Source organism: Panthera uncia, assembly GCF_023721935.1.
Source record: "Panthera uncia isolate 11264 chromosome E2 unlocalized genomic scaffold, Puncia_PCG_1.0 HiC_scaffold_19, whole genome shotgun sequence".
Lineage (NCBI taxonomy): Eukaryota > Metazoa > Chordata > Mammalia > Carnivora > Felidae > Panthera > Panthera uncia.
In genome coordinates this window covers 15,826,799-15,854,787 of record NW_026057588.1, presented here as the reverse complement: position 1 = coordinate 15,854,787, position 27,989 = coordinate 15,826,799, and the positions used below count along the sequence as shown (strand labels likewise).

The following is a 27,989-nucleotide window of genomic DNA, read 5'->3' as shown; positions in this document are numbered from 1 at the left end:
ATTTCTGTTTGTTGTTTTCATCTCTACTCTTATTTGTGTGTCATAAATGATTTATTGCTTTGGTGAAATGTGTTAAAACACATGAATATCCCCCCCCCCCCATTTGACCCTGAATTTCTCATGTTCCCTGGGTCAGACTATGATTCTCTGTAACTACTCTACAGGCCCAGTCCTCTGCTTGTTATGTCTCCCAATACCTAAGTTTAAGTGAAGTATTAGGATGTGCAGTTTCGAGCTGCCTCTTTCAGTAAAGCATCCCTAACAAAAAGTCTGTTTCTCAGTCCAGAAATCAAGTGTAGAAAATTAATTATCACCCACAGAAGTTTCTACTGTAGCCATCTTTGTTTTATTTCTAATTATAATGGAAACACAATGGTTACAGTCCATATGTTCTACCTTTTTAAAATTGGAGTAGATAAGAAATTCATTCAAAGAATATTGAGTGGCTCATAGAAAATCTTAGAGTGCTAAGGAACAAAGATACAGAACCAAGAACATTGCTGCACATGATGACACAGAACTCGTGAGGTCATTCCTGCTGCTGCTGCTGCTGCTGCTGCTGCTGCTGCTGCTGCTGCTGGACAGAATTGCCAGCTTACACTACTGACAACATGGACTCTGGATGTTCCTGCTAGTGCCACCTGTGTACATGGGGTTACCCATCACCCAGATGGAATCTCCCATCCTTGTTCCTTTATATCATCACCTTGCTGTTCTGAGATGGGTGTTTTTTGTTTTTTGTTTTTTATTTTCGAGAGAGCAACAGAGCACAAGTGGGGGGGGGGGAGGGGAGTGAGAGGGAGACACAGAATCTGAAGCAGGCTCCAGGCTCTGAGCTGTCAGCACAGAGCCCATCACAGGGCTCAAACTCACGAACCATGAGATCATGTCCCTAGCTGAAGTTGGTTGCTTAACTGATGAAGCCACCCAGGCACCCCTGAGATGGGTGTGTTGGAGTGCCGAAGCCTATGTTCCATCCTTGTACATTAGCTGCTGGAGAGACTAAGATGCATTTTCAGTTTAGTGAGAATCAGCCTCGGCTTCTTAAAGATGGGTGTTAACCATCATAGCAAGGGTGCACAAATACTGTACAGCCAAATGAATGACCAGTGTTCACAAGATGGCATCCCATCAATATACCTCATTCTTCCTGTAACTGAGCATTAAAACCTCATCTAAAATAACATTACTCATTCCTCATTTATTCATGAGCCATTCCTCATTCAACCAAAATTGTGTTGGGTAATGTTTATACCTTCTCTCTGTCAGGATCCTGTGTAGACATTCTGTAACCTTTTTTCTAAGTTGTAACAACCTACATAAAAGGGCTCTGTGCTGACTGCTGGGAGCCTGGAGCCTGCTTCAGATTCTGTGTCTACCTTTCTCTCTGTCCTTCCCCCGCTCACACTTTGCCTCTCTCTGTCTCTGAAAAATGAATAAACCTTAAAACAAATTTTTAAGAGGAAAGAAGGAATGTAATAATAATATCTAACTATATATAAATTAGGTAGATGTTCCAGCCTTCCTTTCTGTAAATAATAGTTGTGACACATTCCCTTTTAATTAGCAAACTGGGAAGTTTTTATGGTTAAAGTTATCCAAACCTTTCATTAAAGATCAGAATCTTGGGGCGCCTGGGTGGCGCAGTCGGTTGAGCGTCCGACTTCAGCCAGGTCACGATCTCGCGGTCCGTGAGTTCGAGCCCCGCGTCAGGCTCTGGGCTGATGGCTCGGAGCCTGGAGCCTGTTTCCGATTCTGTGTCTCCCTCTCTCTCTGCCCCTCCCCCGTTCATGCTCTGTCTCTCTCTGTCCCAAAAATAAATAAAAAAATGTTGAAAAAAAATTTAAAAAAAAAAAAAAGAATAGAATTGTTGGTTGTTGTTTTCTTTATAGGTTTTCTGGTTTGGGGGGGGGGTGTTTATTTGCTTGTTTTTACAACTGGAAATGATAGGGATAAGAGTTGACCCTAGGAAATCTTTGAGTATTATTCATGTTTCATTTGGAAGTTTCACATCCCTTGGTAGCCAGGATCAATCAGCCCAGCAGACATTAACCCTTCCTCTCACCCCAGCCTTTGGTCTGCTGCCCATGGTCATGAGGAACTCCATATAGCCAAGTTATAGTCTCACTTTACATTTTATTAGAATCACTGTTATGTCCACTGGTGAAAACATCCCTTCATTTATTCTCTACATTATTCTTCATCAAAGTGTCAAAATTTGGTGATGTTCTTGATATTTAGGCTTGACTTTATAATTGTTCTTTCAGAGTATGCTGAAACTTGCTTATAGTTTATGGTATGAATATAAGGGGAGAGGAGCATGAAAAAGTAACACTTGCAAGATAACTACCTCAGACAAGGTAATTATAAGAGCTTCAAGAAAGGCATGTCTAATAATGCATCCTGTCTTAAAATTTCTATTGTGTGCTAATAGTACAATTACATGAACTTTCTTGTTTATTGTCTACATGATGTAATTTTCCCATGTTTAATTTTAATCTTTTTGTGTCCTTAACTATAGATGTGCTTTGTAAACACAATATAAAATATTTTAATCCAACCTGACAATCTATTTGTGTTTCAAATAGAGTACTAGGTCCATTTTTATTCGGTGTAATTACTAATCTATTTGGCTATAAATCTGCCATCCTCATTTGTGCTTTTCAGTTGATCTTGCCAGTTCTATGTTCCTTTCTTCCTGGTTTTCTTCAGGATTTAAAAAAATTACCATTTTCTTTCTTACCTCTACTAGTTTGGAAATTCTATATACTATTTCTAAGCCTTTCTAAGTATTACCTCAGAAAATACCATACATACTAAAACCTATTAAGGTCCAAAACAGTTCACATCTTTACTCATTCCTGTACCAATAGAAATTACTTAGGGCACTTTAGCTACATTTATCCACCCACCTCCCAGTGTAAATTATTGTTCTTTATATTTTTATTATCTTTTTTTTTAACCTGATGGACATTACTATTTTATTTTTTTTTAATTTTTTTTTTTAACGTTTATTTATTTTTGAGACAGAGACAGAGCATGAACAGGGGAGGGGCAGAGAGAGAGGGAGACACAGAACCAGAAGCAGGCTCCAGGCTCTGAGCCATCAGCCCAGAGCCCGACGTGGGGCTCGAACTCACGGACCGTGAGATCGTGACCTGAGCTGAAGTCGGACGCTTAACCGACTGAGCCACCCAGGCGCCCCAAGGACATTACTATTTTAAATAGTCAATGTTTGGGGCTCCTGGGTGGCTCAGTCAGTTAAGTATCCGACTTCGTCTCAGGTCATGATCTCATGGTTCTTGAATTCAAACCCCACATCTGGCTCTGTGCTGATAGCTCAGAGCCTAGAGCCTGCTTTGGATTGTGTCTCCCTCTTTCTCTGCCCCTCCCCAACTCTCACTCTTTCTGTCTCTCAAAAATAAATAAACATTAAAAAATTTTTTTCAAGAGTCAATGTTTGGTTGTTTTTTTTTTTTACATTTCTCCCCATAATTCCTATATTGTTTTTTATTCCTTTGCCTCTCTGTGATAAGATTCTAGTAATTTATTTTGATCTCTCCTTTAGTCACAGATTCACCATCCAGGGTAATGTGTTGTTTTTTATTTTTCCCCCATTTGCTTATGTTTGGGGGTTTATCTTTTTTTTTTTTTCCCAATATATGAAATTTATTGTCAAATTGGTTTCCATACAACACCCAGTGCTCATCCCAAAAGGTGCCCTCCTCAATACCCATCCCCCACCCTCCCCGCCCTCCCACCCCCCATCAACCCTCAGTTTGTTCTCAGTTTTTAACAGTCTCTTATGCTTTGGCTCTCTCCCACTCTAACCTCTTTTTTTTTTTTTTTCCTTCCCCTCCCCCATGGGTTTCTGTTACGTTTCTCAGGATCCACATAAGAGTGAAACCATATGGTATCTGTCTTTCTCTGTATTGTTTGGGGGTTTATCTGTATGGGTTTGTTAGAATGTCATAACAGACTGGATGGCTTAAGTAATAGAAATTTATTTTCTCCTGGTTCTGGAGGCTGTTAGTCCAACATCAGGATGTCAACCAGTCTTTTCCGGAGGCGTCTCTCCTTGGGTTATGTGCCACCCAAATCCCATCATTCTAATTTTATTACCTCTTTAAAGGTCCCACCTCCAAATATAGTCACATTCTGAGGTACTGGGGTTCTGCTTAAATGTTGTCAACAGGTTTTTGGTTTTGCTATCTGATTGCTCCATCTTATGATTCAAAACTTGTGTTGCTGCAGTCATTATTTTTCTGGAATCTTTGTTACTCCTTTAGTTTTTTGTTTACCCAGCTTTATTGAGGTAAAATTTACACCCAATAAAATTCACCAATATTTAAATGTACAATTTTACAAGTTTTGACAAGTGTATACAATCATGTAATTGTTACCACAATCATGATATAAAACATTTCCATCACTTCAAATACAGTAAAACCTTGGTTTGCGAGCATAATTCGTTCTGGAAACATGCTTGTATTCCGAAGTACATATATATACATATACATAGAATCTACTCCTGAAATCGCTGTTGCACTAAAGGCTAACTAATTTGGATGTAAATTTTAAAAAATAATAATTAAAATTAGAAAAAGAATTATTTGTTTATTCAACATATAACTCCTTTATTAGGTATATGTGTTGCAAATATTTTCTGCCAATCTATGCTTTGCCTTTTCATTTTCTTAACAGTGGTTTTTGAAAAGCAAAAGGTTTTAGTTTTTTTTTTTTTTAAGTTTATTCATTTATTTTGAGAGAAAGAGTGTGCAAGCTTGAGTAGGGGAGGGGCAGAGAGGGGTAGAGAAAGAATCCCAAGCAGGCTCCGCACTCTCAGCGGAGCCTGAGAGTGGTGGGCTTGAACCCACCAACTGAGAGATCATGACCTGAGCTGAAATCAAGAGTCAGATGCTTAACTGACTGAGCCACCCAGGTGCTCCAAAATGTTTTAGTTTTGTTTTTTGTGTTTTTTAAAAATTTACATCCAAATTAGTTAGCATATAGTACAACAATGATTTCAGAAGTAGATTCCTTAATGTCCCTTACCCATTTAGCCCAACCCCTCTCCCACACCCCCTCCAGTAACCATCAGTTTGTTCTCCATATTTATGAGTCTCTTATGTTTTGTCCCCCTCCCTGTTTTTATATTATTTTTGTTTCCCTTCCCTTATGTTCATCTGTTTTGTCTCTTAAAGTCGTCATAGGAGTGAAGTCATAGGATTTTTGTCTTTCTCTGACTAATTTCACTTAGCATAATACCCTCCAGTTCCATCCATGTAGTTACAAATGGCAAGATTTCATTCTTTTTGATTGCCGAATGATACTCCATTGTATATATATACCACATCTTCTTTATCCGTTCATCCATCAATGGACATTTGGGCTCTTTCCACACTTTGGCTATTGTTGATAGTGCTGCTATAAACATTGGGGTGCATGTGCCCCTTCGAAACATCATACCTGTATCCCTTGGATAAATGCCTAGTAGTGCAATTGCTGGGTCGTAGGGTAGTTCTATTTTTAGTTTTTTGAGGAGCCTCCATACTGTTTTCCAGAGTGGCTGCACCAGCTTGCATTCCCACCAACAATGCAAAAGAGATCCTCTTTCTCCACATCCTCACCAACATCTGTTTTTGCCTGAGTTGTTAATGTTAGCCATTCTGACAGGTGTAAGGTGGTATCTCATTGTGGTTTTGATTTGGTTTTTTTTTTTTAGTTTTTTTTTTAATGTTTATTTGTTTTTTGAGAGAGAGAGACAGACAGAGTGTGAGCAGGGGAGGGGCAGAGAGAGAGAGGGAGACACAGAATCCAAAGCAGGCTCCAGTCTCCGAGCTGTCAGCACAGAACCCGATGCGGGGCTTGAACTCACAAGCTGTGAGATCATGACCTGAGCTGAAGTCAGATGCTTAACTGACTGAGCCACCCAGGCACTCCTCATTGTGGTTTTGATTTGTATTTCCCTGATGATGAGTGAAGTTGAACATTTTTTCATGTGTCGGTTGGCCATCTGGATCAAAATGTTTTAGTTTTGATAAAATCCAAATTATTTTCCTTCTTTCACAGTTCATGCTTTTTGCATCCTGCCTGAAAAATGTTTCCTAAATCAGGGTCACAAAATTTTATCTCTTTGGTTTTCAAATGAATGGAAAGAGGGGCACCTGGGTGGCTCAGTAGGCTGAGCGTCCAACTTCGGCTCAGGTCATGATCTCATGGTTTGTGAGTTCGAGCCCCACGTCAGGCTCTGGGCTGACAGCTCAGAGCCTGGAGCCTGCTTCAGATTCTGTGTCTCCCTCTCTCTCTGCTCCTCCCCTGCTCACACTCTGTCTCTCTCTGTCTCAAAAATGAATAAAACATTTTTAAAAAATGAATGGAAAGAATTCAGGGTTGAGCTGTGAATAAAAAAGATGCTCGGGTGCCTGGGTGGCTCAGTCAGTTGAGCATCCAACTCTTGATTTTGGTTCAGGTCATAACCTAACACTTGTGAGATCAAACCCTGCATCAATCTCTGTGCTGACAGTACGAAACTTGCTTGGGATTCTCTCTCTCCCTCTCTCTCTGCTCTTCCCTCATTGGTGTTCTTTCTGTCTCTCTCAAAATAGATAAATAAACTTAAAAAAAAACTGGGGGCTTCTGAGGGGCCCAGTAGGTTAAGCATCTGACTCTTGATTTCAGCTCAGGTAGTGATCTCAGGAGTTCATGAGTTTGAGCGCTGCATGAGGCCCCTCACACTAACAGTGCAAAGCCTGCTTGGGATTCTCTGTTTCCCTCTCTGCCCTTCCCCCACTTGGATTATCTCTGTCTCTAAAAAATAAATAAATAAGTAGGGGTGCCTGGGTGGCTTAGTTGGTTAAGTGTCCAACTCTTGGTTTTGGCCTCAGGTCACGATCTCAGTTTGTGAGTTTGAGCCTCACATCGGGCTCTGTGCTGACAGCGTGGAGCCTGCTTGGGATTCTCTCTCTCTCTCTCTCTCTCTCTCTCTCTCTCTCTCTCTCTTCTGCCCTTCCCCTGCTCACTCTCTCTGTCTCTCTCTCAAAAATAAATAAATAAACTTAAAAAAATTTTTAAATAAACATTTTTTGAAAAGTAGTTTATATATATATAAAACCATCTCAGAGGTAAGAGTAAATTAAATTTTATTTGCTTCTCCCATAGATTGTGATATTTGAGATACACATACTACTATTTTAATGAATATTCCTTTTGGTCATGGTCAAAATTTATAATCTCATTAAGCATCACTATTCCAGGTTGGCTTCAAACTACCTCACGTCAAAATTTAGGGAGAAAAATTAACATTAAAAGTGAAATAGACTATTTTCATAAACTTTCTAACTTTTAACATGGTCACGTAAGTAGAAATTGTAAAGAATCCATAATAAGGAATACAAGGAACTTAATTCTGTTGTTGCATACTATCATGCAGTTTAAATTTCCTTTGGAAAAAGATATCCATTTAGCTCAGGTTCTTATAGTATAATCAGTTATATATGGAATCTACAGTGATAAATCATATTCCCTTATAATCCATAAAGTTTAAATTATTAAAATTCCTTATTTTAGAAGAATTTATGATTTGGGAACTTAAGAACTCTAGGATAAGATTACTTTAATCTATTTTTATTTTCTTGTTAAATTTCACTTTATGAAATGGGTTTCATGTTCCATAGAACCTTAAGGAATATAAATATTTTTCTTTTAACATTAGATTGCCAGGGTGCATCCATATTATTGTTTAATACAGTCCATTCATTTCAACTATTCTATGATAAAGTAGTCCCCCCCCCCCCACCTTATCCACAGTTTTGCTTTCCATGGTTTCAGTCATCTGTGGTCAACTGTGGTCCAGAAGTAGATGATCCTCCTCCTGATGTATGGTCAGAAGGTCAGTGTTAGCCAGACAGTGCATCATAATGCCTATGTCAGTCACCTTACTGCATCTCCTCATGTAGAGATTTTATCATTTCACACCATCACAAGAAGGGTGAGTACAGTATAATAGATATTTTGAGAGAGACCACGTTCATATAACTTTTATTAGAGTATATTGTTCTAATTGTTCTATTTTATTATTAGTTGTTATTGTTAATCTCTTACTGAGTCTAATGTATAAATTACATTTTATCATAACTATGTCTGTATAGAAAAAAACATAGTCTACATAGGATTTGGTACTATCTGTAGGTTTAGGTATCCACTGGGAAGGGTCTTGGAAGTATACCCCCCCCACAGATAAGGAAGTACTATTATATCCTATGTTTATACCATATTTACTACTGTATTCTATGTTTACACCTACCTTTTTTTTGAGACTTCAAAGACAGTTCTTTAACTACTTGGGATTGTTTTCCCCATACCTTCCAACACTAGGCAACCGTTTACCTATTTTCTGTCTTTATGAATTCGCCTGTTCTATACATTTAATATAAATGTAATTATATAATATGTTGTCTTTTGTGTCTGGTTTCTTTCACATAGCATGTTTTCAAGGCTCATCCCTTGTATGTGTCAGTACTTCATCCTTTTTATGGCTGAATAATAAATACCCTGTTGTATGGATATACCATGCTTAATTTATCCATGCATTTGTTGCTGGACATCTAGGTCATTTCCACTTTTTGGCTATGGTTATTAATGTTGCTCTGAACATTCATGAAATGTTTCTGTGGACACATATTTCTCTTTCTCTTGGGCATATATAGCTAAGAGTGAAATTGCTGAGTTATACGTTTTATACCTTTAACAGTGTGGGGGACTTCCAGACTGTTTTTTAAAGTGGCTGCAGGGCGCCTGGGTGACACAGTCGGTTAAGCGTCTGACTTCAGCTCAGGTCATGATTTTGTTGTTCATGAGTTTGAGTCCCACGTAGTAGGGTTCTGTGCTGACAGCTCAGAGCCTGGAGCCTGCTTTGGATCTGTGTCTCCCTCTGTCTCTGCCCTGCTCACGCCCTGTCTCTCCCTCTTTCAAAAATAAATAAACATTAAAAATAATTTTTTTAATAAAAAAATGAATAAACACAAGCTCAGTGTTTCCAAACTAATAAAAAACACCTTTGCACGTAGGGATAGATCTTTCATAAACATTAAATGTTTGATAATGAATGCAAGCCAACGGGAGCTAAATGACAAAGGACTGCTACCAGCCCTCTTCCCTCATGTAGATTATGACATTAAAAAAAAAAAAAATCCTTTCAATTCCCAGTTCAGAATTTCTGAATTTGTATAGATTGTGACAAGGAGAACCCCAAATTATTATCACAGAAGAGTAACAGGAGGAAAGATGGAATTTAGCAATACCACATTTCTGAAATCTATGTGACATTCCTATAAAGTTTCTTTTGAGTGGCTTTAAGTGTTTTCTATTCCACCAAGTTACAATGCATAAGTACCTCTTCAAAGCTACCATTTTAACAAAGGAGGCACTTCACAAAGAATTAAATAGAGGATAGAAAGAAAATGTGCAGAAGTGTTCTAAGAGAATAAAAACAAAAAACAATGAATTTGAAGGCTTGCTTTAGGGTTTCCTAAGCCAAGTTGTTGTTTTTTTAAATATATGTTTCAACCAAAACCTATTGATAATTTAGTTATAAAGAAGACAGAGATTGTACCCATCACACACACCTCATTATGTTCCTGAATGTGGCTCTTTCAGTCTTGATTGGGTATCTGCACCTCTTGGAGGGACACAGGAATTTTGATCACAAACCTCATCTATAAGATAAGAAATGTGGTTTGTTTCTCTTAGTATTAAAATATATGGGAAGCAGAGTGGTAACAATATTTATGATTGAACACAAAGTATGGCCAGTTGTCAGCCCTCTCCAGTGAATCTCCAAAGAAGGGAGGATGATATAAATAGCTCTAAATGGACAGTATGCTATGTTAGCTCAGAAATCAATTGCTGAAATCCACCACCATCAACCTAAAATCCCCAGTCCCAAGCTAAAGAATTTTCTATCTTCCTCAGTGACATCATACCACCCATGCCTGATTACATATATACAGAACTTTACTCTGCACTCATATTCCTGAGTAGATTGAGATTACGTGTTTGTTTATGAATCACTTGGCCAGGAATGGTACTTAGGCTGAGAAATCAGTTTTATCAGAGGAAAAATAGCTGGTCCTTATAAGAGCAGAGGTATCAAATTATTTTTTATTCATATTGGTATACCTCCATCAGAGGAGAAACACAGGTAAGAAAGCAGCTGGTTTCCTAGGGGCAACTGGGTGGCTCAGTTAAGCATCTTATTTCGGCTCAGGTCATGATCTCACAGTTCGTGGGTTTGAGGCCCTGCGTTGGGCTCTGTGCTGACAGCTCAGAACCTGGAGTCTGCTTTGGATTCTGTGTCTCCCTCTCTCTCTGCCTGTACCCCACTTGTGCTCTCTCTCTCTCTGTGCCTCAATAAATAAATAAATAAATAAATAAATAAATAAATGTTAAAGAAAAAAAAAGCAGCTGGTTTCCTGAACAGAAAAATAGGAAAATTCTTTCATAAGGTAAGTTGGATTTATCTTCTAGGCTCACAAGAAAACACAAATTTTCTATTTATGTGTTGAAGCACATAAAACAAGGTATGTATTGGTTGGTTGAAGAAAATGTCATCTGATACTTGCAGGAAACCCCGTATTTCCTTTAGGAGAAATGGTTTGCTAATTCAGTGTTTGCAATAACTTTATAGAACTGTGAATAATGGGAATTGACTGTATTTTAAGCTCTGCAAGCCATTCAGTCAGCATAACTACTCAATCCTGCCCTTGTAGCTTAAATGCAGCCATAGACAATGAATAAATGAACATGGCTATGTTCCAGTAAAACTATTCATAGACACTGAAGTTTGAAATGCATGATTTTTTACACGTCACAAAATATTCTTCTTCCGATTTTTTAAAACCATTTTAAAGGTAGATATTATTCTTTACTCACTAGCTATATACGTGGCAGGCCAGATTTGTAATTTGTCAACCCCTGCTTTAGAATAACTACAATCTAAAATTTTATTTACTAGTTTTATTTTTAGTAATAATATTGGCATCACAATTTTAAACTATCTTATGGCCATTCTAGACTACTGCAACTATATAAATATGTTAATATTACTAGGAACCAGGATTTCTAGAGAGAGATTATTAGAGGAAAAAAACAAATATAAAAGGTAAGAATAAAACCTTGTAACATTACATTTGAATTAGTAATGTCAGCATGAATGAATGCTTTGAGTCTTAAGTTTCTTGCCTTCCTTCAACAAAGAGAAGAGTGTCTGATCTAGAACCCAAGATATTTGACTCCCTAATCCTGGGTTGTCTGCTCTAGCCATAGTGCTTCTCTTTTAGGTAAAGATGTTTTTTTCTTTTAACATTTATTTTTGAGAGAGATCAAGCATGAGCAGAGGAGGGGCAGAGAGAGAGAGGAAGAGACAGAGAATCCCAAGCAGGCTCAGCACTGTCAGCACAGAGCCCAATGTGGGGCTCCATCTCACAAACCGAGAGATCATGACCTGCGTCAAGAGTCAGATGCTTAACTGGCCCCAAGATGTTTTTTCTTAGTCTGGGCCTTCTTAAATCCTCCCAACAAAGTCCCCTTAACATTAAGAGGAACAGCCTATTCTGGAAATCTGGGGAAGGAGCAAATAAACTATTCCAGGACAGGAATTTCCTTTGAAATCTTATGTTTAAAGCTAGGTTTATTTACATTCTCCATAATAAACCTGTGATTAAATGTAAATACACAATTTTCCAGAAAAATCAGTTTTTTTCACCAAATGCTTCAGTAAAGATGATGCTTCTTGAAAATGCAACATTCCTTTCTCATTTCAGAATTGAGGCGAGTGAGGCTTTTGGTCTCATCCAATCATTCCACATCGTCACAGTCCCGCAGGAACACACCAGAAGCGCGCGCGCGTGCGCGCGCGCACACACACACACACACACACACACACACGCCACAATCAGGCACACACTGAGGGACTCCCATCCAAGGTCTGCAGGGAAGGCCTGGGGAAAACGTATTTATCAGAACCGTGCCACCTAAATGTTCAGAGTCAATTACAGACACGTTCACAGACCCATTACCTCGCAGGCCAACACAACATTCTTAGTCCTGTACAGTCTGACACACAATCCAGTCAAAATCTCCCTCACAAACCACATTCCGGTCCTCGAAGTAGCACTTCACAAACACAAACCAGCCACACCCAATGAAAAAGTCGTACCCAGAACCACTCCAAAGATAGACACACAGTGCCATCGAGCGGGCGGTAGGGAGAGTCACATTTATGCATATCCCCCCTTTAATACGCCGGTTGTTGGTGCCCGCCGCGCTCCAGGACCTGCCGGGACTTTCTTGGGACAAAGAGCCGGGAACGCGGCCCGCGCAGGAGCCCGCCTAGATCTCCGCCTCAAGCGGCGAGCGGGCGGGGTGGAAGCTCCGCTCCCCTGGGCTGGCGGCGCCGGCGCACTCAGTGCCTACAGAGCGAGCTCCCAGCAGCCTCCGCGCGCGGCCCGTTAAGCCCCGGGGGCTGTGTACTTGCAGGTTCCGTCCCATCCTCGCTTACACTGAGCATCACCGTGAGGCAGGTGCGACACCCAAGGTGAGCAGTCCCGGTTCAGAGGGTCGGAGAGGCGTTGCCGCCTGGCCTGGAGATTAGGAGACAGAAGGGAGGCGCTGCAGTACCGCAGAGTGTGGCGAGCCTCTCACCTCAGGCCCGAGTGTGCGTGAGAACGGCAGTGGTGTGTGTGGTTGTGTATCTGGGTGACCGTGGGCGTGACGGGGCCCGAGTGTGGCATCAGGACTGTGTGTGGCTGTGAGGTCGGAACTAGTGGGTGATGGCATTTGTGTGGCTGAATTGGATGCAGATCCTCTTGTGTGACGGAAGGTTGCGTGACCGTGGACTATGTGACTCCGACCCTGGCGTCGCAGCTGATCTTCTGTCCTCTAGCCGCACGCGCCCAGCGGCAGAGAAAAAGCTCCCAGACAGATAGCTGAGCGCCAGCGAAAAGGCTCATACCCGATCTTGGGATAAGAATGTTAGAAAAGAACGTGCCTCGCAGGCAGGTTCCTGGGGGTACCCCCACCCCACTACATCTTCAGATGCGCGCGCGGACACACACACACACACACACACACAGCTCTGAGGGGTCCAGCTGCAGGTTTCAGAACCACCGAGTTTCTTCCGGGAAACTGCCCAGAAGTCCGATTCCCGCCGCCCGCCTCCCACAACCGTGACCCTGGCCTTTTTCTAATACTAGGAAGGGTCAACAATATTCTCCCTCTTTACTCGGTTTATGTGTGGGTGGTTGGTGGGGACAGATGGGGTCGTGGCGTGCCCTAATTTAGCTGGGCTGGGCTCCAAGAAAGGCCTGTTGTCCTAAGATTCCCTTCTTCCTCAATCTTGTCAAACCCTAAGGAAAGGGCTCTGAGGAGGAGGAGGAGGAGGAGGAGGAGAAGGAATGCTCTTGTCCATTGTAAAAAGTTAAGGTCAAGGTGAGTGGGTATTTCCTCATATAATATGAAATGCATTTTTATATTTTAGGGCATGGGAACATTTGCTTCCTTTTTAAATTTCCTGTCGATTGAGTTAATACTTAGGCTACCTACCTAGTGCCTATATGCACTTGTCCATTTGACAGATACTTCCCATTACTTCTATGAGCTTTCTTTTTAAGTGTAAAGCTCTTAGAACAGCTCCTGACACTTGATAAGTATTTAATAAACATTAGCTATTTGTTAATGTGATTTGGGGCAAGTCCCCACCCACCTCCAATAGATCAGGAAAAATGAAAATACCAAGCTAACTGTGATGGGGATTTCCTAGTTAAAAAAAAAAAAAAAAATGAGATGCTCAAATGGTCTAGAACAGAAATTCTTAACCAGAGGTAATTTAAATCCATTTGGAGCTTTCAGGGAACCAGAAACTCCTTGAAGTTGTATTTAAGTTGTTGTAGATGTTTGTTAATATGTCATTTTTATGGGGAGGAAGTCCATAATTTAATGAGATTTTCAAACATGATCCTAAAAAGATTTAGATTTACTGTCCTAGAGTCAAAGACTAATATCTGAGAATGTACTTTTAGATAACAAATAAAATTAGTGTCTAACAATAGGAAATTCTTAAGTCACACTCCATCCCTGTGATGCAATTTTATGTCATTAAACATGTGAATCATGAGAAGGAAAAAATTTAAAAAAATTTTTAAAGTCTATTTATTTATTTTTGAAAGAGAGAGAGAATGGAGAGAGAGAATCCCAAGCAGTGGAGCCTGACATGGTGCTTCCGAACCATGAGATCATGACCTGAGCTGAAGTCAAGAGTTGGATGCTCAACTTACTGAGCCACCCAGGTGCCCTGTAAATAATAAATTTTAAGCAATAGTCATAGTTTTGAACAAGATGACTCAGGAAAATTTTAATTACAGATGAATCCCTTCTAGTAAACTAGGGATTTGTAGAAATTTTGCAAGGATTATATCTAATGTGAAACTATAATTAGTTATGCAGTGGAGAAAGGCAGAGAGAAAGCCTCTATCGTGTACCAAATATTCCTGTCTGCTTTGGCGTATTTTTACTGAATTTAAGAATGCTGCTTACCTTGGGGTGCCTGGGTGGCTCAGTTGGTTAAGCTTCTGACTTCTGCTCAGGTCATGATCTTGAGGTTTGTGAGTTTGAGCCCCGTGTCCGGCTCTGTGCTGACAGCTTGGAGCCTGCAGCCTGCTTCGAATTCTGTGTCTCCCTCTCTCTCTGTCCCTCCCCTGCTCATACTCTGTCTCTCTCTGTCTCTCAAAAATAAATAAATGTTAAAAAAAAATAAAAAAGAATGCTGCTTACCTTGATTGTGTTCAGTCACAGAATAAGGTGAAGGCAGCACCTTGTTTTGGTGAAGAACAGTAAAAAAACTGATGAGTGTTATTTATTTCTGCCATACTGATTTTTTTTTTTTTTTAGGAACTCACTCATTTCACAGTCCTATAGACTCCTTTCTCTTAACAACTAAAAGATAGTTCCTCTCCTCAACTCTTTTTTATTTTGTTTGAAAATAGTGTTTGTTTCTGATGATAGAATTAATGCAGGTTTATTATAAACAAGAAAAATATGCAGACCTAAGGAACTTATAAAGAAGAACATTTAATTTGTTCATAGTCCCATCATACAGAGTTAATGAATATTAGTACTTTGATGTTTGTTTTTCCAAATCTTTTTTCTGTGCGCTTGTGTACATATGTTTATTTCGTAAAATAGAATTACAAAAATTGATTATTTAAGGAGATACTCTCCAACATTTTGAAAAGAAATCCAGCGCAGTCATAAGATTTATTATATTGCTCTTTGTACAGAGTAAAGGAGAGTACAGTGGTTTCCCTCTAATCTGAAATTTTTTTCAAGACTTTATACCTTTTAGGATTATGGAAACATTTATCAGGGCAACAAATATCAAGTAAGATATCTTTTCAGAATTGAGGTGTTGTTTTTTTTTTTTTGTGGTTCAAGGTTGCTCCTAAGTAGAGATTTATAATAACAGTGGAACGTGGTAGTAATGACAAATAATTCAGGCATGTTATACAGAAGAACTTGATCAAATGTTTTTAATGTGTTAATGTGTTCAATATGATACCTTACCAAATTTCTTGAGTTTTATGATGCCAAGTGGTGTTTCTTTGGAACTGCTAGGAATAGAGAGCAAAAGGGACTTTGTTCTACTTCTTGATTTTTATGAATCTTTTTTGCTAATATTATTTATTAAGAAGAATTACATTCTCAAACAGTTCTAAAATTTACTAATGTTGTAAGAAAGAGGAGTCCTGAAAATCTCACTATAAGAGAAAGGAGAAAGGGCATCCTAGTATTAAAATTATTAAAGGGACGCTTGGGTGGCTCAGTTGGTTAAGCATCCAACTCTCAATTTCGGCTCAGGTCATGATCTCATGGTTCATGGGTTCAAGCCCTGCATCAGGCTCTGCGCTCACAGTGTGGAGCCTGCTTAGGATTCTCTGTCTCCCTCTCTCTCTGCCCCTCCCTTGCTCATGCTCACTCTCAAAAATAAAATTAAATTAAAAGTAAAATTATTAAAGATAATTTACCAAATAATTAAAATGCTTTTATTAAAGATACTTTTTTAAACACATGGAATAACGGGCATGTAATTTTTTAATTTTATTTATTGCTTGTAATAAGGTATTTTAAGTGCTTTATATGTATTATATTACTTAACCTTCACAATAACCTTATAAGGTATATACTGTTACTATTCTCCAGTTTATCTAAGAGGAAGCAGTGGCACTGAAAACTAACATGCCTGAAGTCTCCCAGTTGATAACATCAAACCTTAGATTCATATTCTGGATCCTGACAACAAAGCCTGTGTTCTTCATATGTGAGAGTCAGTCACCTCCCACCGTTGTGGATATTCTTTTTGGTCTGCCTATTGCACTTGGAAGTTTATCATGGATATCTTTCTTCATGAATTAATATGAACCAGTACCATTATTATTAATAATTACATAATATGCCATCATATTGTAGAACCTAATTTATTTAGCTGGTTGCCTTACTGTTAGGTTTTCTGACTTTTGGTTAGAAAGTATTCCTTGACAAACTTCCTTGTATATATCTCCTTGTATACTTCTATAAAAATTTTCCAGGGATAAATTCCTAGAAATGGAATTTCTAGGTTGAATTATTAGACATTTTATAAAGTACTCACAATATGCCTGATCCTATGCTAGTACTCTGAGGGTGAAAGAGTGACTAAAATGACAAGTTGATTTTTTTTTTAATATGAAATTTATTGTCAAATTGGTTTCCATACAACACCCAGTGCTCATCCCAACAGGTGTCCTCCTCAATACCTCCCCTCCCCTCCCTCCCCTCCCTCCCACCCCCCATCAACCCTCAGTTTGTTCTCAGTTTTTAATTGTCTCTTATGTTTTGGCTCCCTCCCTCTCTAACCTTTTTTTTTTCCCCCTTCCCCTCCCTCATGGTCTTCTGTTAAGTTTCTCAGGATCCACATAACAGGGTTGATTCTTAAATTATTATCTATCAACATAGATAAAACTGTATAGGAATTAGACTAAGTGTGATAAAGGTCACTGAAGAAGTTAGCTTGGGAATTCCTGGGAAGAAGATACATTATCTGATTATAGCAAGCTTTATCAGGTTGTAACCAAAAAACGCCAAATCCAGAGGATTTCTGTATAGGTAAATGGACTGTATGTAAGAGGTGTTATGCCTTATGGTTTTTATTCTCATGATGTTGATGCAAAGTGAGACCCAACAGGGCAAAAGATTCAGCACCTCTTTGGAGGGCATCATGGCTAAAATGACTGGTTCAGAAGCAAGATCAATGCATTAGTACAGAAGTTAAGAAAGGCAGCAGCAGAGAAACAAGGCATTAGATGGGGGGTGTTTAACCATTTTTTTCTAGGCAAAACTTCAACATACATGAACAAACTTACAAATCATAGAGTTGGGTCAGCTATTGGGAGCTAGAAGAAAATATATAGTAGCTTTTTTCCTCCAAGCTCAAGAGGTGACTGCTTCAGAAGTGAGTCTCTTTCACCTATTTGAAGAAAAGCTTCCCATTTACAAAATTTCAAAAATATCTTTCCAGAGTATATATTGCCATATAAAATAATGAAGTAAATATAAGCAAAAAGAAGAAAACTAAGATCAAAATGGGGAAATTAGCAATCTTTCCAGATCTTTTTTTTTTTTTTTTTTTTTTTTTTAAATTTTAGAGAGAGAGTGTGTGAACACAAGCAGGGGAGAGGGAGGCAAAGGGAAAGAAAGAGAATCTTAAGCAGGCTCCATGCTCAGCACGGAGTCCAACAGGATTGATCTCACAACCCTTGGATCATGACCTGACCTGAAATCAAGAGTCAGATGCCTAATTATACTTTACTAATGTATTCATAATGTCCATTTTATTTTATTTTATTGAAGAATATTTTATCTTGAATATTTTGTATGTCCTTATATATTTTTAAAAGCTTAGATTTTGTGATTATCATGCACATGCACAAATATATATATCTTTTTTGCCCTGCTATAACAGGATCACAGTACTCACAACTGTTGTCACCTGCATTCTTCACTCAGCAGCATGTAGTAAACATATTTCCATCTTTCCAATTAAAAGTCTGTATTATCATTTTTTTAAGTGACAAGATTTTTCATTCTGTGGGTGCTTTATAATTTATTTAATCTATTTTCTACTGAAGGATTTTTAGATTCTTTCCAGGTTTTTCCATTATAAATAATGTCTGTCACTACATTCTTACATCTTGTACATATATACAATTATTTTCTTTAATCCCCAGAGTAGAATTTCTGAGTTAGAAGATTTGCATGGTTTAAATGCTGCTTGGACATAATTTTTTTTTAATGAATGTTTATTTTTAAGAGAGATGGAGCATGAGTTGGGGAGGGACAGAGAGAGAGGGAGACACAGAATCTGAAGCAGGCTCCAGGCTCTGAGCTGCCAGCACAGAGCCAGACGCGGGGCTCGAACTCACAAACCACAAGATCATGACCTGAGCTGAAGTCAGATGCTTAACCTACTGAGCCACCCAGGTGCTTCCCTGCTTGGACATAATTTTAAATTTACACAATCTGCAGGTTAGAGTATTCATTTCCTTACAAACTTGCTAATATGGGCATAAGTACTCCCAAAGTGAGATTTAATGTCTTTTGGTGGTTTCACATGTTATTTCTATTTTTTTAGGTTTATTTATTTATTTTGAGAGAGAAGGAAAGAGAAAAAGCATGAGCGGGGGAGAGGCAGAGAGAGAGGGAAAGAGAAGGAATCTCAAGCAGGCTCGGCACTGTCAGCGCAGAGCCCAACTTGGGGCTGGAACTCACAAACCGTGAGATCATGGCCTGAACCAAACAAAATCAAGAGCTGGATGCTTAACCCACTGAGCCACCCAGGAGCCCCGTTATTTCTATTTTTTAATGAGTCCTGCATGCTCATGTTTCTCCCATTGGAACAAGAAATTCTGGGTTTCAGAGACCAGAACTAGAGTTGATTAAGAGCTGACTTTGGTTAGAAAAATGAGGAATCCAAATTCAGCTTTGCTACTTAACTGAATTTCTGCAAGTGGTTTTACTTTTATTGTAAATATTATGGTCCATTGCATAGATAATTATTATACTACATAGCAATCCTAAGGATCCACTTAATGTATATAAAATGCCTATCCTATGGAAGTCTTTGATATAGTTATGTGTTGTCTACCTGTTGAGAGCATGTATCCACACCTTTTCAGCCTAGGTTGTAAGAAAGAGAATGGTAAATAAAGACATGTAGGAAAGCAGTGTGGTTGATTCTGATTGAAAAAAGTGATGAGCCCAGAAGATTCTGGAAGTTATTGTACAGGCTGGCAGGCTGGTAGGGTTGCCAGTGTAGCAGTTTGACAGTGGTTAATGACTGCCAGGGTTGGGACTTAGGAATTTCTCTCTTTGTATCTGATGAATCCAAGCAAGCCTGCAAAGCTTTGAAAGATATTCTTATTTAGATGATGTGGCCCTTTATCAGCCCTGGAATTTTCGAGGAGGGATTAGATTTTCCAGATGCCCTCAAATCTCCCTCAGAGTGTGTGTGTGTGTGTGTGTGTGTGTGTGTGTGTGTGTGAGAGAGAGAGAGAGAGAGAGAGAGAGAGAGTTCAAGGGAGGGGAAAAGGACATTAACTCCAGCCATTTTGTGAGTTCTGAGGACTATCTCATCTCATGGCTTTCTTTTCTTCCCCCTAGCTCTGGCCTCTGTGAACCCTCCAGGCAAGTAAACTCCAAGGAAGACTGACCAGTTCTTGAGTTTCTAAACCATGGCCCATGTAAGTTACTGTTTCTTTCTCCTGAAAATACAGTCATGTTAATGTCCTATGAACATTTCTTTATCCTGAAACTTCCTACCTATCAGAGTCCCATCTAGGAATCTTCTCCCAGTCCTCCAAATCCAGTGAGGGATGAGGCTATTTAGCACAACACCTGTCCTATGAGTCCTCTTTTCGCCAGTCATTATTCGTGTATTCACTGAAAAAAAAAATCATTTAGCATCTCCTATATGTGCTCAATCTTTTGCTAAGAGCTGCAGTGGGGCAGAAATGAAATCGCTTGAGGGGGATGTTTGACCATCTTTGTGAGTTGATGAAAGAGGATGAGCCCATTTGACTACTCATGGGGAAACTGAATGTTTCTGGATTTGGGTTTTCCAAGTATGTAAGATAAGATTTGCTGTTGGTTGGCCTCAGCCTCAACATATGGTGAGCTCACTTGCTTTGTGAGGCTTTTAGGATGGGGTACAGATATAATTGGGTCTTGCATGCAAAGAGATCAAGGACCTTCCCTAGGAATCCCTAAGAGTTGTATACTAGGATCAGGGTTCCATTTGTAGTTGAACAGGATATGCTGGTCTAGAATGACATCTCTGTGATTCTGGATCACCAGTATCCAGAATCTACATCCATATCCTCTAAGTCAGGAACAAGGAATGTATACAGTGAGTGATGGAAAATGATAAGTAGGAAAATCATGCAGATACATAGTTTATAGACCTTTACAACTGAGGAGAACCTTAAATATTTTGTATAGACCAAAATGGAAGAATGATTAAGTCTCATATACCCTCACATAGACTATTATACAATTTTTTAGACTTCATTAAAGAATCTGTCATAAATGGAAAAATGCTTATGATATGATCTGATTCAATGATGAACTTGGAATAAATTCTTTATTCATATCCTTTTCTAACATAGAAATATTATAAGGAAACTTTTTAAAAATCTGTTCTTTAAAGGGAAAGGGTGGAAGAACTACATTTCTTGAGACTTTATGAGGGAGACATGTAACAGGCACAGGCTTATATACAATATTTCATTTAATTGGAAAACTGATTTTTTTCTTTCCCAGACATGTTTGGATGATCAAGATACGCCAGAGTATTCAAGAGGCTGCACCTATAGCAACAGGATTCTTCAAGAGCACATAGGCATGCTGCTTCAGGCACACTCATTTCCTAACTCACTATATTAAAGGCTTCCAGCCCAAGCCTTTTTGTTTGCCATATGGTCCATTTCCTGCAGTATCTCTTCCATCTTAAAACAAATTTTCTTTAATTTCAATTGTATTATATGGTTTGTCATTGCAGAGATCACTGATGTTCAGTGATGTGTCCATAGTCTTCTCTCAGGAGGAGTGGGAATACCTGGACCTGGAACAGAGGGACTTGTACAGAGATGTAATGTTGGAGAATTACAGCAACTTGGTCTCACTGGGTAAGGTCATCCGCCTGTAGACATGTTTTCTGTAATCTCTGCTTTTTTCTCTGGAAATTTCAGTAATATCTTTCAAGAAGCTATCTAAATTTCTGCTCCCTGTTCTCAGTTAATGGTTTGAACTTTATTTGTTTGAAACTGAACACCTCTGTTAGGCATATTCATCTTCCTTATTCTTTTTTTTTTTTTTTTTAATGTGCCATCTTCCTCATTCTTAAGTGGCCTTTAGGCCTTCCTTATTGATGAAAAAAGGGTGGATTTGAATACAGCCTTACTAGTGTCAAAGAAATCAGGTTTCCAGGGTACCTGGGTGGCTGAGTCATTCAAGTGTCTTACTCTTGATTTCTGCTCAGGTCATGATATCACGGTTCGTGAGTTCAAGCCCCATGCTGTTATTGCGGAGCCTGCTTGGGATTCTCTCTCTCCCTTTCTCTCTGTGCCCCCCACCCCCACCCCACTTGTGTATGCATGCTGTCTCTCTTCCAAAATAAATAAATAAACTTAAAAAAAAAAAAAGAAATCAGGTTTCACTTTGTATGTGAACTCAGAATTGCTATAGGTGTTTTGTTATTTGTTGGTATACCTGTTAGGAAAATAGCTAGACCATGTATCTTGGTTTTTATCTACCAAAAGAACAGATAATATTTGTAGTGTTAAGTTGGATCAACAGGATTTATTTACAATTCAAGACAACTCATTCCTTTTGTTAATAAACATATTCACTTTTACCTACTTTCATGATTAAAAATTAAAAATCCAAGAACTTTGCATTTAACATTATATTAATATAAGAAATAACAATAAATGCTTCTGGAAACTTCTTGTTTTCCCCTCAGCAAAATAACAATGACAATAAATAATAATAGCTAATAAAATACATTCGACCCTTGAACAACATAGGGGTTAGGGATGCCAATCCCCTATGCAGTCAAAAATCTGCATGTAACTTTTGACTCCCCAAAGCTTAACTAATAGCCTACTATTGATCACAAGTTTTACTGATAACATAGAGTTGATTAACACATATTTTGTATGTTATATGTATTGTATACTGTATTCTTTAAAGTAAGCTAGAGGAAAAAAATTAAGAAAAGCATAAAGAAGAGAAAATACATTTACAGTACTTACTTATCAAAAAAAATCCACATATATGTGGACTGTTGCAGTTCAAACCTGCATTGTTCAAGGGACAACTGTGTATATAGTGCTTAGTACATAGCCTAGGCAGTGTTTAGATATAGGTATATGTTAATATAACTGTCACAACAATTGTGTATGAAGGGTACGATTACTATTCTTAAAACTAGGATGTGGCAGAGACAGGATTTGAACTCGGGCAGTCTGTGCTCTCAACCACTTGCCTCAAGAAGGATTACTTCTATGAATATAAATTAATCTATTTATTATGTAACCTTAATATGAATGTTTTTTAGCTATCTTGCACTTCTTTGTTCTAAAGGCTTTATCAATCTGACCTGTAGTTTATTAAGAAGTTAGCCAAGATTGAATCAAAGTAACTTTGAATTTATTTTTTATTTCCATATCACCTTACATTTCATTTCTTCTAATCAGGATGCTTCATTTCTAAGCCAGACGTGATTTCCTTGTTGGAGCAAGGAAAAGAGCCCTGGAAAGTTGTGAGGAAAGGAAGGAGACGATATGCAGGTGAGTGAGCCCCAATTAAGCAGGGGGAAGCCATCACCAGAGGAAACCACACAACTAGTTCGGGAAGAGGCACACTCTACTGCTGTTGTTTAGAAAGTCCTCTTTAAAGATCCAAGGCCTGGGGTGCCTGGCTGGCTTAGTCGGTAGAGCATATGACTCTTGATCTCGCAGTTGTAAGTTTGAGCCCCACGTTGGGTGTAGAGATTACTTAAAAATAAAGTCTTTAAAAAAATTAAAAAATTAAGGTCTAGGGCCTGAAAGGAAAAGGTCTAAGACCTGAGGAGCAAGTTAAGGTCTTAGCAGGGGATACGTATAGAACTATTTATTTATCCATTTACCACTCTTTTGTTGTTGTTGCTGTTGTTCTTTCAAATTTTCCTCCTCTTTGAAGGGGGCATGGGTGGAGAGGTGCTCTCTTTGTTCCCTGTTAACAACCATTCTATCTATATTTTGATTCAGCTGCTTTCTTCTTTTGCATTTATAAATAGTAGATAGTTAGACTAACTGACTGATTGACTTATCTACCTACCTCTGAGCTGGGCACTGTGCTAGACACTATCAATAGAGTAGTAAATAAAGCCAATAGAGTCTCTGTCCCCCATGGAATTTACCTTGTAATAAGAGACACATAGTAACTATAAATAAATAGGAAATACAATTTTAGGGGGCACCAGGGCGGCTCAGTTAAGTGTCCGACTCTTGATTTCAGCCTCAGGTCATGATCTCATGGTTCATGGGTTTGAGCCCCGTATCTGCCAACACAGAGCCTGCTTGGGATTCTTTCTGCCCCTCCCTCACTTGCATACACATGTGCAGGCTCTCTCAAAATAAATAAATAAACTTTAAAAAAATAATAAAGATAGATAACTTCAGGTAATAAGAGAGTACTATGAAGTAAAGTAAGCAAAGTAAGAGAATAGAAAATGGTGTAGGATGGAAAGCTACTTTAGAAATGGTCTGGGAAAACTTTTTTGGGGAAATAAAAGACTATAAAAAGACTATACTTGACATTCTAAGAATACATATATGTTTTATCAGCAATCACAGTTTTATATGAATTACTCGAAGATCCTTAGATTGTAGAATTTCATTCTCTGCTTTTTTCCCTGTGTATATATATATCTACCTTCATATCAGGAAGAAACATGAATGTGATAGACTATAGGAAGAATGATCCCTTGGTTTAGCTTCCACCTCTGTGCTATTTTAATCTCTCTTTGAATGTCTTTAAAAAAGATCCTCAATATTCTTTATATAGAGAGATATATGTTGTCATTCTGTATTTTGCTGTCTGTACATTCAGGTCTGCCTGAGGAGACTCATTTTAGGCTAAAAGTTCTTGTTTTGTAACAGGGCCATTTCAGTGCCTACACTATCTATAATGTTATATCTTCTGACTCACTCTCCACCACAGGAAGGAAAAACATGCTTTTTGTCTCAATCCTAACTTATTTTCTTTTTCACACTTAGGTAATTAAATGACATTTACAGTTATTAATGCTGAAAAAAAAAACAAACAAACAATGAAATGCAGAGTTTCCAAATGAGTAAGATAATGTAAGTTTAATCAGGAAGTATTCAGCCAAAATGACAACTCTTGACTCAAAATTAGACATCTTAAACAAGATCATTTTTTTCTTTCATTTTCTTTTCTTGCTTTGTTTCTTTCTTCCTTCAAGTAACTTTTATTGAAGTATAACTTGCATACAGAAGAGCAGATAAATGAGAGAAGGCTTTTTTTTTTAAATTTTTTTTTTCAACGTTTTTTATTTATTTTTGGGACAGAGAGAGACAGAGCATGAACGGGGGAGGGGCAGAGAGAGAGGGAGACACAGAATCGGAAACAGGCTCCAGGCTCCGAGCCATCAGCCCAGAGCCTGACGCGGGGCTCGAACTCACGGACCGCGAGATCGTGACCTGGCTGAAGTCGGACGCTTAACCGACTGCGCCACCCAGGCGCCCCGAGAGAAGGCTTTTTTGAGGAGGTGATATTTGAAGAGAGATGTGAGGCTCAAGCCATGTGATTCTCTAGGGCAAGAGCATTCTGAGCCAACAGAAAAGGCCTAAGGAGGAAGATAGCTTTGCATGTTTGAGGAGTAAAAAGAAGGCCATTATGGCTAGAGGAGGAGGAAGGGAAAAGAGAGTAACAAAAGATGAGATCAGAGTTAGGCAAGGGTCAAGTAATATAATCATTAAGAGAAATTGGAAGCTATAGCCTGCTATATAATCTAAAATGATCCCTCTGGAATGCAAACTGGTGCAGCCGCTCTGGAAAACAGTGTGGAGGTTCCTCAAAAAATTAAAAATAGACCTACCCTATGACCCAGCAGTAGCACTGCTAGGAATTTACCCAAGGGATACAGGAGTACTGATGCATAGGGGCACTTGTACCCCAATGTTTATAGAAGCACTCTCAACAATAGCCAAATTATGGAAAGAGCCTAAATGTCCATCAACTAATGAATGGATAAAGAAATTGTGGTTTATATACACAATGCAGTACTACATGGCAATGAGAAAGAATGAAATATGGCCCTTTGTAGCAACGTGGATAGAACTGGAGAGTGTGATGCTAAGTGAAATAAGCCATACAGAGAAAGACAGATACCGTATGTTTTCATTCTTATGTGGATCCTGAGAAACTTAACAGGAACCGATGGGGGAGGGGAAGGGGAAAAAAAAAAAAAAAAAAGAGAAGTTAGAGTGGGAGAGAGCCAAAGCATAAGAGACTCTTAAAAACTGAGAACAGAGGGCTGATGGGGGGTGGGAAGGAGGGGGGTGGGTGGGTGATGGGTATTGAAGGGGGCATCTTTTGGGATGAGCACTGGGTGTTGTATGGAAACCAATTTGACAATAAATTTAATATATTTAAATTAAAAATAAAATAAAATAAAATAATCCCTCTGGTTGAGTATGTAAGCAGGAAGGACCAGTATGGAGGCAATTTCAGCTGTTTGGACTAGAAGTAATGGTGGTTTGGATAAGAATGGCAACAGTAAGAAAAAACAAAAAAAGAATGGCAACAGTAGGAGATAATAAGCAACTCTTAGACTTGTGATATGTTTGAAGGTAATGCCAAAAAGAACATGCTGATAGGATCATAAGTGGATTAAGTGGGAAAGATCTATCAAAGGAAGAGATAAGGGTGTTAGCTGGGTAAATAGAAGCACAATTTACTGAAGTGGTGAAGATAAGAAGAGCAGGTTGGAAGGTGGACATTGAATTTCTGTTTTGGATATTTTTAACTCTGAGATATGTTTCTCTTTGAGATGTTGATTAGGCAGCTGAATAACCTGGAGCTCAGGGAGAGATTATGGTCTATTGTACATCTGGGAGTCTGTGGTTCAAATTTAAATCCATGGGTCTGAACTGGATCATCTAAGGAAGACATGCTCGAAGGAAGAAAGCAGACAAGGGAAACTGGCCTGAGGATTGATTCATGGGGCACTTCACCATTTAGACCTTAGATAGCAAAGGAGATAGAGAAGGAACAGCCACTGACATAAAAACAAAATGTTTCAAAATGAGAGTAGACAGTGGAGATGGAGAATTCATCCCAGGTTCTGGCAAGTGATATCAGTGAAGTCTGGGTGAAAACATGATTGAAATGACATAATGAGAGAAGGGTAGGTGAGGCAGTGATGAGAATCAGTATAAGAATTCTTGGGAGGAATTGTGTATGAAAGGAAGTTGGGAAATGACATTCATAGTTACACTGGGGATATGAGTTATAAGCAATGTATTTTGTGATATATTAGAACATGTTTGTGTGTTCATGAGAATGATTCTGTAGGTGGGGGAAACTGATGCAATAGAGAAAGAAGATAATTGTGGAAGCTGTGTCCTTGAGGTGGGAGTGGAGGAAAGGGCATAAGATCCAGAGAATAAGGTATAAAAAAGAAAACAATGTAGTTATGAATGCAGTTGGTTGGTCAGAGGTGGTAGAGAGAAGATAGCATATTCTATTGTTGCTTTTTTCTCAGTGAAGTAAGAAGATAGTCATGAATAGAATGTGAAGATTATTCAATATTAGCATTCAGTGTGGACTTATTCAGAATGTGTTTAAAATTGATTCTCATAGGGGCGCCTGGGTGGCGCAGTCGGTTAAGCGTCCGACTTCAGCCAGGTCACGATCTCGCGGTCCGTGAGTTCGAGCCCCGCGTCAGGCTCTGGGCTGATGGCTCGGAGCCTGGAGCCTGTTTCCGATTCTGTGTCTCCCTCTCTCTCTGCCCCTCCCCCGTTCATGCTCTGTCTCTCTCTGTCCCAAAAATAAATAAAAAACGTTGGGGGGAAAAAAAAAAATTGATTCTCAGAAGTACAGTTTCTTGGATGTCAGGCTTTTATTAAACTTAAATGTAATTATTATATATAGAGAGAGAAAGTTCTTATATTTTTCTGTATTCTCATTAGCAGTCTTTAATATATTGAATAGAAATCCTTTGGTTGAATAGAATTGGGACTGGTATTTGGTTTGTTAATTCATAAAAATGGGTTAGATATTTTATTTTTTTAATGTTTATTTATTTTTGAGAGAGAAAGAGAGAGAGTGCAGGGTAAGGAGGGACAGAGAGAGATAGGGACAGAGGATCTGAAGCAGGCTCTGTGCTGACAGCAGAGAGCACGATGTGGTGCTTATTATTTTTTTTTTATTAAAAAATTTTTTTAACGTTTATTTATTTTTGAGACAGAGAGAGACAGAGCATGAATGGGGGAGGGTCAGAGAGAGGGAGACACAGAATCCGAAACAGGCTCCAGGCTCTGAGCGGTCAGCACAGAGCCCAACGCGGGGCTTGAACTCACAGACCGCGAGATCATGACCTGAGCTGAAGTTGGACGCTTAACCGACTGAGTCACCCAGGCGCCCCGATGTGGTGCTTAAATCCGTGAACCGTGAGATCTTGACCTAAGCTGGTCATATAGATCCTCAACCAAATGATCTGCTCAGACGCCCCTAGAGATTTTATATATATATATAAATATATATATGATATATATATATATATGATATATATATAAATATATATATGATATATATATATATGATATATATAT

At 38.8% G+C, this 27,989-nt stretch overlaps 1 protein-coding gene across 1 annotated transcript in view; it reads left to right on the top strand.

Moving 5' to 3' along the window:
* LOC125916171 (zinc finger protein 82 homolog) overlaps positions 1 to 27,989 on the top strand; it is a 69,175-nt gene that overhangs the window by 33,211 nt on the left and 7,975 nt on the right. Inside the window, exons 6-8 of the mRNA XM_049622335.1 lie at positions 12,332 to 12,581; positions 21,146 to 21,272; positions 22,845 to 22,937. Of these exons, the coding sequence (XP_049478292.1) occupies positions 12,332 to 12,581; positions 21,146 to 21,272; positions 22,845 to 22,937 (470 nt within the window). The remainder of the gene's footprint in view (positions 1 to 12,331; positions 12,582 to 21,145; positions 21,273 to 22,844; positions 22,938 to 27,989) is intronic.